This window comes from Zosterops lateralis, assembly GCF_965231275.1.
Source record: "Zosterops lateralis genome assembly, chromosome: 3".
NCBI lineage: Eukaryota > Metazoa > Chordata > Aves > Passeriformes > Zosteropidae > Zosterops > Zosterops lateralis.
In genome coordinates this window covers 44,873,992-44,886,435 of record NC_139764.1, presented here as the reverse complement: position 1 = coordinate 44,886,435, position 12,444 = coordinate 44,873,992, and the positions used below count along the sequence as shown (strand labels likewise).

General features: G+C 34.5%; 1 protein-coding gene across 1 annotated transcript in view; it reads right to left on the bottom strand.

Moving 5' to 3' along the window:
- RYR2 (ryanodine receptor 2) overlaps positions 1-12,444 on the bottom strand; it is a gene marked incomplete at its 5' end in the record, with an annotated part of 385,437 nt that overhangs the window by 109,334 nt on the left and 263,659 nt on the right. The window contains 9 exons of the mRNA XM_083858180.1: positions 968-1,137; positions 2,451-2,571; positions 3,785-3,890; positions 4,365-4,551; positions 5,215-5,350; positions 7,076-7,179; positions 8,338-8,470; positions 9,050-9,164; positions 11,940-12,213. Of these exons, the coding sequence (XP_083714306.1) occupies positions 968-1,137; positions 2,451-2,571; positions 3,785-3,890; positions 4,365-4,551; positions 5,215-5,350; positions 7,076-7,179; positions 8,338-8,470; positions 9,050-9,164; positions 11,940-12,213 (1,346 nt within the window). The remainder of the gene's footprint in view (positions 1-967; positions 1,138-2,450; positions 2,572-3,784; positions 3,891-4,364; positions 4,552-5,214; positions 5,351-7,075; positions 7,180-8,337; positions 8,471-9,049; positions 9,165-11,939; positions 12,214-12,444) is intronic.

Sequence of the window (12,444 nt, the reverse complement as noted above, 5' to 3'; positions counted from 1 at the left end):
CTCTTCTCCCAAATAATGAGATAGAACAGGAGGAAATGGCGGCAAGTTGCACAACTTAGATTTAGACTAGATATCAGAAAAAAAACTTTCAGAAAGGGCTGTCAAGCACTGGAACAGGCTGCCCAGGTAAGTAGTGGAATTTCATCATTTTGGTAGTGTTAAAAAAAAATCTAAATAGTGCATATGGCATTTGAGGATATGGTGAATGTGGTGGTGGTGCTAGGTTGACAGATGGACTTCATAATCTTAGAGGTCTTTTTTGACCTTAAGAATGTATGTATGATTCTATGATCCTAAATACCAACATCATTATTTTCAGAAAAAGAAGTTATCATAAAAGGTCAAATAGGAAAACCAAATTTAATGTGTCAGCCCTCACAATAGCTCTCTAAATCTAACCTTTCTGGACCAAGACAGATAAAAGAAATTAGATGGAGATAAAACTCACAGGGTAAAAAAAAAAAAAAAAAAAAAAAAGAAAAAAAAAAAAAAAAAAAAAAAAGAGGCACCAACATTGTAGACAAACTAAAATAGATAAAATAGAAATAAAATAGAAATGTACTCATTTTCTAAATAACAGTGTAAGTATCCCTAACGAATGCATATGCATTGAGATGAACATTTTCTGTCTATCTCTGCAAAAAGACTCCCAATCACTTCTTTCCAGCTGCTTCCTTGGCAGCTCATCTGATTTTGATTATATAGCACAAGCTCAGAAAGCCTCCTGAGGAAAGGCACTGCAACTTTTATAGATAAGAGTATCAGTGCCATTTCTTAAAACATGAGCATTTCACTGGATGATGCACCTTCAAGTATTATCAAACCTCAGAAGCAACATGGAGTTCGGGCAGCATTTGAGAAAGCCAGAAGATGTGAAGGCATAAAAAATGCTTTTTAAAGGGATGAAAAATGTTGTAGTGTTCAACAAGGTAAGAGAACCAAAATAAAAACAGACTGAAACTTTTACCGTATCTAATGAGGCAGCAGCACGAAGATCTGGCAGAAAGCCAACTTCAAGAAGGTGTAGAAGAAAATCCTGGTCCTCAATTCCATAGACCCTGTCAAGGAACAAAACCATGGCTGCCTTGTGATCTGGGCAAAACCCCGCAGACATGTCAGGTTCCACCACAGTACCATCTAAAAGGAAGAAATAAGACTTCAGTGACAAGGATACTCCTTGATCAGCAGACTAGACAGTCATGCTGCACTTGTCAGAGCTTTTTAGTCTCTGTTAACACCTAGGAATCTTCCTCACATTTTTGTTACACAAAGGAAACATATCTGCATTTAAATAAAAAAGAACGCATAAGACAAATTCTACCTAGAGACCTCAAAGTCTCTGCATGCTTTTCTGTTCATGCTTTGCATATTAAAGGATTCTTAACAGTAGATATTCTAAATGCTAAGTACCTAAAACATAATAACTTACCTACATAACTACCTAGTTCTGAGCAGAAGCAGATGGAAAGTAAAAATTTCAAGAACGCTACATCAGAGATACTGGAAATGCAGCATTGGTGAGCATATCTTTAATGTATGACAAAGAGTTAAGAATGTGCTAACTAGTCCTACCTATCTCAAAACTTTCAAAATATCTGAAAGGAATTCATTTAAATATTTTAAAACTTCGGTACTTTCATTTTGGAAAGTAGACAAGTGCTTCGTATCTATGAGCTGTGGGTTGCTACTTAGATCTCACCTACAGGTCTATCCCTATTTGGAACATAAATGCTTAACAGTAATAGCAAATACCAATTTCCCTATTTGGAACATAAATATGTAATAGTAAAATAGACAGATTAATCTTTTTATCTCTTCTCCTGTAACCTATTGGAAAATCTTGTGCTGTGAGTGCCTAAACAATCCAGGCTGCATTTATGTTTTCTCTCCAGACACACAAAAAAGTAGAGTAACCCTTTTCCCTTTTATATAGGTGTTAACATAGCACCCACAATTGCAGTCAATTTTATATAGGCAGGAAAAATAAAGAAATGCATTTGCCTATATATGTCACACCTATCTCTTCACCATAGTTGCTGGAGAACAACTCTGGTGTCTTAGTAAGATCTGCTAGGAACAATTGATAGGGTTAGAACAGCAAGAGCTAAGGATTATGTTATTGAGAAATGAGGCTGCAGTATTTTAAAATAGTTCTAAAACCAGAAAACATGCATTTCAAAATTTCTTTTAGAAGTTCTAATAAATTTTCATAATTCAATTTAACAGGATTTATATCAGTAATTTAGGGGTACACAGAATTGTTGACTGCAGCATGCAGAAAGATATTTGAAACATGTATGAGATACACATGATCTGTCTTTTAATTCCCATAATAAGTAGTTGAATTTCTATAATATTTTTAAACACTGAAAAAAATATAAGTGTCAATATGTTAATAAATTACAAACCATAAGAATTGGATGGGAGAAAAAAATGTAGAAAAATCTTACCTTTTGCTATGGTTGGCATGTGGAAAGCAATACTGATTACTCCCACCAAATCTTCAAGTGGAATCAAAGACCGTAGAATTGATCTGATTCTAATGGCTTCCCCTTTACCAGCATGGATTAGCTAATAGAAAGACAAAAAAAAAAATCTAGCAGTATCTTTTTATCTTTTTTTAAAAAAGAATAACTACTCCCAAAATTGCATTATAATTAACAATGTAAATTTCATGCAATCTGCATCAATTTGCTGTAGTTTGGATGCAAATGTGCAAAGTCTAAAAAATCTACATGTTTGCTTATTAATTGAAACTAAGTTCATTTTCAGAATAGAAATTTGATAAAGCTGGTGAATGAAGCCTTAAAATGTAGCAGCATACGGTGGGTGGGGAGGAAAACAAAAGCAGATTTTCAGATTGAAAAATCAGGGGTTTGGTCTTAGTCAAATAAGACACTTTCAAGCATCTCTATTGTTTGTTTTTGAAAAAAGGAAGCAAGATAGGGAGAAAACAAGACAATTATTTTTCTTCAAACGAAACAGGTATTCATACACTGACCTTATGATCAATGTACCTCTCCTCTCTCAAGTTATCAATCCCTGCACAAATCTCATACTGATCTATATGATGTATATTAATTAGGGCACATAATGACAAACTCTGTATAACTAAATTTCTGAAGAATGACAATAGCTATTGAATCATAAACAACAAATATGTTCAAATAACTTCAATCTCTTACAAAATAAGAGGTAAAGTTTTTATAGTGTTTCTAATTCTTTGTATCTAATGCCTGAAATACTGACATCTTTCTTTTGAGAAGGTTTGTCAGTGTGAATAGATTTTGAGATATTGATGTGTATGTCCAAGTATATATCCATACATTTTAACAGAATATTCTAACATCTGCATTTTTATATGCAACTTAAAAGTCTGTTTAAAATAAGTGTATGAAGAATAAAACCTTAGTTTATAAAAATAAAAAATACATCACTCTACACCATCCCAGTAAATAGGGACATTTGAGGATTTTTATTGTCACAATGGACAGTCAAACAAAAACCAAACCAAACCAAACAAAAAAAAAAAAAAAAAAAAAAAAAAAAAAAAAAAAAAAAAAAAAAGTAAGAGAATAATTCCTTTAAAATGAACAGCTTCTGAGTCTCTTTTTTCCCCTTGCCAATCAGCAGAACAAGTCATTATGTCCACTAAGATACTATGTAGCCATACCACTGCCTTAGTACCTGGTAACATGATACTGAGAAAAAAATGAACAGCAAACCAGTGATCAGTAAAACAACTATACCTTTACCCTCCAGGGTATGAAGACATAAAACTTACATGCATTTCAGGGGCACAACGTCCTAAGAGATCAATCAAGGCAGCATAAAAGGTCATGATTGCATTTCCCATGTGAATAGTGTCATCTTCTTGTTCTTCTATTTCACTGGAATAAGTAGATGTTACAACAAATAAAAGATTAAAAAAAAGTTTTCAACAACAGTATTAAATAAAGAAAATCTGCTCATAGGTGTAACAGCTTACACAGAGTGGCATCTGTTAACAAATGGACTTACAGCAGACTAAGACAGAATGCACTTTCCCCCAAAAACGATTGCAGTAACGTGTCCATTGTAACCATTGGTACCATTTATCTGTCTCATCTTGCATCAATGGACTGACTCTTAATGGAATGAAGAAGAACAAATAGAATTCTAGAGATGTCTTAATATTTAGAGAGAGAGTTACTTAAATTAATAGTGCAGAGGAAGCACTGTTTGGCAAAAGATAGATCTCCGACACAGAATCCAATGAAAAATTAATTGATAATTCACATGTTAAAACAAAGTGGTCATTTCACATTACAAGATTACAAAACAAATAAATATTATGTCAATGTAAGCAATTCTACTGCACCTACAGGGTTTTACTAGATCCATTACTCGGGGAAGGTCCATCTCTGGTTCGATCTTCTGATATTTGTATTGCCTCCTCCATGGCAGCAAGTAACCCATTGCCTCCTTCTCCTCTTAGAGCAGGACCAAAACATTCAGGTCGGCGAATAAGCAGTCTGACTACAACGTTAGCATTCTCCTCCACACTCTCTCCTACCGCACAGAACAAATATCAACAAACAAGATTATATCAAAACAAGTTCTGAAATATAAAAGGTACACAAGAGAACAGAATGCATAGATACTTTTTACTACAAAACAGTTTAATTATCATAAAAGAATTATATAAACACACATACTCCTGTATTACCACAATGAAATGAAAAAAAGTTTTTGTTCAAAATTAATTGGAGACAAGGAATTAACTACGTAGTAAAGGATATTTAAAGCATCACTGAAACTACTGAATTTTAGTAAAGATTCAGTCAAGTACAAGGGTTAATGATGGGACCAATATAATTGCTTGAACACTAAAACTGGACTACATATATCTTCATAAAAAGACAGGGGTTTGGCTCTGTATCTACCACAACTTTATCACAAAAAAGATTTAGGACTCTCTGCTCTACTTCCAAAGGAGGTGTGGGCATTTCAAAAACCAAAGCAGGATCAAAAAAAATGGGGCACAGGTTCACAGGACCCTAAATGCCCATTTCATAAATCACATAAATTAATGTGTGACTGGAATAATCCTCCTCTTTCTGCAGGTTCTTTTAATTCACAGTCACTTACCAAGTTGGCTTGTATTACTATTTAAAATTACAAACTTATTTGGATAATGGAAGAAGTTATAAAATGTTTAGGCTTTTACTCTACCATTGCAAAAAACAGCAAAACGAAGAAAATCCAAATATCGTTCCCCTTCAACTGGATTCCATCCGATGTCTGGGTAGCCTTTACAAATCAACAAAGGACAACTCTGCAACCCACATCCAGCCAAGTAGCGAACCACCTAAAAGCAAAATGAGATGAAAAAGATATTAATTCTGAAAAAGAAGAGAAGTGCAGCTTCAAAGGGAAGTGCCCTCATACATTGTCAGGACACAGTATCCACAATCTCTTATCCCTGACAAAACCATATCATGCTTTGGGCAAGTCAGAAGAGCACTCTCTTTCATAGTTCACTTTTCCAGTCTTCTCCTACTCCTGCCATGAACTGCAAGAACTACTTATCTCAATTCCATCATTTCTCTAGAATTATCCTTTGCTATCTGTAATCTCGTTTCTCTTCCAACTCTGAGCACTACACATCAGTCAATTTTGCAATATTCCCCAACCACACACCATCCATAATCAAAAACACATCTTTTCTTTTATAAAGAATAAAAGGTCTATTCTTTTATTTTGACCATTCATTTTCACTTGCCTTTTCCCTTCCTTTCTTTTTTAAACACACAGGAGTAACATTCCCTCTAATTCAGGGCTGTCGCCCTGAATTTTCTTACTTTTGAGTCTTTGAATTTTTGCAGTAAAGTTCTCACACAGCTTCACAAAAACAATGTATATTTTTAAAATTTATCTACTTGTGTTTACATAGTTCTTCTCTGAGAGGAGAAATATGATTGATGGTGATATTCACCAATGAAGTCAGAGAGGTGGAAACCTGTATAGCCAATCTCTTGCCCCCTAACCAAAATGTATAATAAATAGAGTCAAAAAATAAAGTCAAAGTCTTTCCTTGCTTGATCTGCTATTGCCTGCTTCATCCTTTGTGTGTCGTGAATAGCAACACAGGACTATAGGCTCAGTAGCAGCTTTCAGTTGGCATTTTCCCTTCTGAACTGTAGGAATTGTAAAGCAAATCTTAAATTGTAAGCACAGCCTTTCGCCAATTTGGACAGCTTCTTCTGGCTGAGCATTATAAGAATGGTAAGACTGAAAATGTCCTTTTAAATACTCATGGGTCCATCTTCCTATTCTGAGAAAGGAACATCTGCACTTTCATTACTCCTGACAGATGTTTTCCCATGAAGATCATATCATCTCCAGAATTTGAGGTCTTCAAAAAGAAATTGGATATTGCAGTTCCTCTGTCTTTTCTAATGAAAGAGTTTTTTATGTCTACCTTGAATCTGTCTTTCCATTATTTAACCTTTTTTTTTATGCACTACTGACAGAGTAATTATTATTCTATTCCCTCTTGCAGTAGCAATTTACACATACTACATAATTGTCACAGGTTCTCTTGAGTGTTTTATTCTTTAGTGTAATTAATCCAAATTTCTTCAATTTTTCTGAAACAGGTTTAAGTATTAGGGGAAAATATGACAGAAACAGACAGATATCTCTATGAAAATTTGTCATATATTGTAACAAGATGTCACAAAGCTCCTAGTAATCCCTATTGTCTTATGTAACCACTGCATGTCACCATCCAAAAGAAAAACAAAGAAAGATTTTAGCAGTGAATTTTTGTTGGATATGGATTCCACTACTGCAAAATTAAGAGCTGCCCTTGAAGCAATTTCTTTTGGCTACAGCTGTGTGTGTAATCACTGCAAATGTTCAACTCCTCAGATCACCAGCAGAAAGAACAACCAACCAGACTCTCAGTCTTCTCCTGAAAAGTACCAGAAACTCCCATATAATCTTGATTTTGCTTACTCCAAGAAACTGGAGTTTCTTTCTTTCTCCTCTCCTCAGGGGGAAAAACATGCTTGATGAAGAAGCTACCAACCTTCTCCAGATCAGGCTCCCTTAAAGCCAAAGCAAGTTCATTGTTATCCATTACAGATGCTGCAGCAACATCTAAAGGAGTTGACCCTCGCATAGAAGGAGAGGCTGTTAAAATAACAGTTAGTTTTAACACCAATTTAATAAGCCCCAACAAATTCATAGGAGATGCATTAACTTTTTTTCAGTAAGATGCAACATTTTGTCATTAATGAACAGCAATATTAGCATATGATTATAAATCCATAATTTATACATCTCAGGCTATAATAAATCATCAGGCACTTGCATGAAATTTGACATTAATATGAAATGAAAATACAATATGAATGGTCAAGCTAAGAACAGCTTGTCTTGCACATTCCTCTTCTCATTGTATACTTTGTTTTAAGATCTCATTCTCATTTTTCTAACTGACAACTGTTTTGAGGAAAATGCAGTCATCATGATTTTATGTCTAATACACAGACATAGCACCAAATACATTGAAATAGAAATTTTCTTTATGCTTTAAAATACAAGATTATAAGTTGTGTAGTTCTCTTAAAGATGGCTGTAAATATAGCATTAGAAAAATCTAAGGTTTTCATATTGACACTCCAAAGACATTTGATTTGGGCTCTTCCTCTTCAAAAAGATTTTCAGTTTACACTTCTGTTCTATGCCATTACAGTGATACATTTGTGATCATTTAAAAATTACCATGATGATTCCTAAATACTTATATATTGTCAATTTCAAGTACTAAATTAAACAAGGATAAATGTATTTCCTCTACAACATTTCAGGCAAGAAAAGGAAAGCAAACATGTTAAGAAAGTTTCAAGGTTCATTTCTGGGCATCTAATCAAGCAAATGAGTCCTGTGTTTCTCCCACTGCCACAGCTGTGTACTGACCAGTACACAGAAAAAAGTGTAGGGGTGCAAGCTTTAACAGTGAGAAGTAAGCCTTAATGAAATGCTGCCAAAAGTTATCAATGATTCTCTTTGTAAAAACAGGAATATATTTTGTTCCTCAAAATTAGGAACTAACCACTAAGTCTCTTGGACTGTTGAGGCATGTACAACGAAGTATACTAAATTAGCTCAACTTAATGCTGCTGCCAGGGGAGTTGTTTAGAGTTAGCAATACAGTTAATGAAGATATTTTGCACCGGAAATAGGAGAAATTTCAATACATAGTGAGTAAACAGAGGGATGCAGAAAAATACAGGTGGTTTCATATATAAATCAGCAGGAAGTTTTAAATTTTATTTTAATACCTACCAAGGCCAACACTGCTGTTTTCCAATAAATAGCTAAGATGATCAAACATAGCTTTTTGATTCTGCCTGCTGATGCGGCAAAAATAACATAGAAAACGACAGCAGTTTGCCACCATCTTTGGGAAAGTGATTTCCTAAGAAATAAATCAAAACAGACTTCAGTTCAAACTCTAATACAGACATAAAATATGCAAAAGATCATTTATTTAAAGCCTTTTAATATATGAATATGTAGTTGTTGTGCTCATTGCCCCTCAGGGAAATTAACTGCTTAGATTTCTCATTGGAATCAACAGAACTTTCTCAGGTAATTACTAACACCTTAAGCTTCAAAGATAAATGTATAAGCTTTAAAAACTAAAGCTGAGATCACCCACGGATTCTCAATTCAAACATGAATGAAGGTGTATGCTCAGTTTCATAGAGTAATACTGAGTTGCTTTTTAATTAGTTAATGAAAAAGATTTCCCCTTTAAAACATAGAAAGTGCTACAGTTTTTTCTTTAAAGCATCTTAAATTACAGTGCTAATAATACCTTCCTCTGGAATGGAAGGACAGATTCTTCTAAAAAACTTAGTCAACTATTATGTTAAGGGAAATTAGTAAGAGGTTATGATCCCAGTACCTCCAGTGACAGCTCAGTGCCTTATAGGAAAAAGCTTAGCAGAGCTCTATCCTAAACTCACAGCCTTCTAACTGTAAATTGCTTTACCTTGGATTCTCCTCCACCAAGCACATTCACCATCACTTCCATGACAGTTTCATGCATGCCTAAAGCTCTCATGAGATTTGGATGTTGGTAAAATACTTTATTATTCATGATGTCTCTACAGGAAAACAAAATAAAAAAATGTTATGGACCAGTAGTACACCCATTATGTTATTTGCAAATCTGATTTACTGTGCAATTCTTTACCACCTCCTGAAGTAAAAATTACCTCAGGGACTTTTCCTATTGAGTTTCAATCTCTCCTCCCAGTTTTTCTATGCACATTGTGAAAGAACGTGACCTTTGTTTTCCCATAATATAGTCAGTGCACTAATTACCCCTTGATTACACTGGAGTAGAAGACTTTTATTTTCATTAGAAATTCCATTCGGATCTAAAACTGCGTTCTGACAAGAGCATCATCGAAAGTGCTATATTATTTTAAATTTTAAATTCAATCGTGCAATATCTTTTGACACAAAATCCTTTTTGGATTATTAAAACATTGAGACATTTGCTATCTGCCATTGAAAGCAATAAAAAAACCCTAGGGGGAAGAGATATCCAGCTAACTTCTAAGTGCCAAAACCAGAAGCTGCACAAATATTATTCATGAGTAATTGTTAAGCAGAACTCCTCTTCTACAGATCTCATCAGAACAGATTTTCATATTTAAAATCAGACTTCAAGATCATAATGTCAATATTTTATTTGACATGGTATATCCAATTAAAATGCCTAGTTTAAAGAGTAATTAAATTTCTAAAAACTATAATTAGTCTTGAAATCAAATACAACCCATAAATAACTGTGAAAGCAATTGGGTCATGGGAGAAAAGGATTAGCAGGTCACCAGAGAAAATACTGTTGGCAACTGTTCAAATTTCACTGTGCATTTTAAACAGGTTTTTCGTTGGTTTTTTTTTTTCTTCCTGACCTAAAGCTCCTTCAGTCAGGCAAGGAAAATTAAGGAAAATTCAGCCTTTTAAAAGGTGAGACGTGAAGGAGACTTTTTGACACTAAGTTTTTGACTCCCAGTAACTTTTTTTCCCAAAACCTAAAACTGAACTTCGTATCAGTGGTGATGCCTCCAAAAGCTGTCTCATCTCCTTTCTGCACACTAATGCTTCAGGCTTGGAAAAAGACCTCAGTGGTTATCAATCTTCCAAGACATTCTAAACTCCTCTTTATCTGCAGCAGGTTTGTTTTTTTGTTGTTGTTTTTTTTTTTGTTTGTTTGTTTTTTTTGTTTGTTTGTTTTTTTTGTTTGTTTGTTTGTTTGTTTTGTTTTGTTTTGTGTTTTGTTTTTTTTTTTTTTTTGAAAGTCAAAATATCACCTCAATGGCTGGCCAGCAGCATTGCCCTACTTCACAAATTACATCCACTTTCAGTGTTCTGTTTAACTGTGAACTGTATTATAAAATGTCACACTAAGGGAAAAAAAATTAACAGCATTTCTGAGGAAACTGAGTTTTAAAGCAGCAAAAAATAACACTTCCATTGCTCGGCTGAAAGGAAGGAGTACCACTCACAGCAAAAAAAAGGCATTTCCAAATAGGTGCTGGAGCTCAGGTTAGCCTACAAAAGGTAAAAATAACACAGCTGGCTAGCTTACAATCTAAGTAAAACTTTATAAGACTACCAAGAAAGGTGGTAGGAAGAGGTAGTGAGAATATTGGCTTAACTTTCACTAGACTTTTGTGTACCAAAAAAAATACTGTTAACATTAAATGGATTCCGAAAATCTTGGTTCTTATGCACTGTAGAAAATACTGAGGAAAAAAATGTATAAGAACTAAGCACAGAACATGACATGAAAACCAAATCTAGTAATCACTCACTCATTTTAGATTTCATAAACTTGAGTGAAATGAACATTTTCAATTTTTATAAAAAGGTAGATTTAGAATTGCCAGTACTTTGTGTCTCTTGACAGATGCTAGATGCTGCCTTTTGCCAAAACCTTACCATGAGTACACCAAAGACTTCAACAATCATGAAACACTGAGGATACCTACTGGTAACCTAAGAAGCAGGCATTGTTTATAATGACAATACAAAATTATGTATAGTCATTATTTGGATATTTGAGGTTTTCAATAAGCATTATAAAAATGTATTCTGCACAACAAAAGTTTTGCTTCTGCTTGCATTCCTGGCATTCTTTATATAAGGCTGTCTTTGGTTCTCATTGCTCTTGCTGACTGGAGATTTTCAATAGATCACAGCTGATGCTTACTATCAAAAGAGATCTCTTTGAAAAACATGAGAGAATAAAACCAACCAATCTCTTTCCTACTAGAGACTATCATGTTTGCTTTACTATTTCCTCCAATTGACCTCTTTATTACCCTATGCTTCACTATTATTAATCACATAACTAGGAAGAATAACAGTGTGTGAACTACTTCCTAGCTCAAACATACCATCTACATTTAGTACAATAAAAAGAAATACAATATGTACAATCTGTACAATACAGTATGTACAGACATGGAAGCACAACTCCATTGGCTGACTGTTGCAGGAAATCATATGTGTCCAGAGCCAACAGTCAGTGCATTCATGAAAAATGGACAGTATTCTTGACAGGATTCTTCACAGCCATACTATTTAAAATGTAGTAATAAGATACGTTCTGATATAAAATATTACATACACCTTTTCAACTTTTTTCAGAAGTCTTACAGATGTCAACTGCTTCTCCCTCCACAATACATATAATGCTGCAAAGGCTTTATCCTACTACTGAGGATACTACATAACTGATAGCAGTGTCTGCATTTACACCCATATTCAGATTCAAACTTCATGCACAACCTTGGCCGTAACCATACAGCAAATAACAAAAAACAAATCTGTAAATGAAGAGAAGTTACACTCCAGTTATTTACCCTAATCCGCGAATCATAAGCTTCTCCTCCTCCTTCCCCATTCTGACACTAAGCAAGGAACGGATTTGGCCAAGGGATGCCAGCAGATTGATGGTGTCTTCCACAGACACACTATTTATGGTGTAGGTCTTTGGCAGGGCTCGAACCAGGCCACCAATACCATCATACTGGCGGTGCAGCAACACAAACATGGCCCTCACTAACTCTGGGTCTTCTATCACTGACTCCTGGGCCCAACGCACCATCGTGTCCGAAATCAACTGCTGGAGAGTAGCTGTGAAGAAAATAAACAAATCACAGAATTATCAATAATTGCTCATCTCCCTACTGATAGTCCCTCAGAACCTGCCTTGCAACATGAATTGGAATTAATTCAATTCCTAAGAGGCATTTTTTCTTGGTATTTCTTTAGCAGTCTATCAAACAAAAATAAAACCACATGAGAGAAGCAGAAATATGTCAAAACCATAAGCCTACACTAAAAATTAAAATTAAACACAAAAAA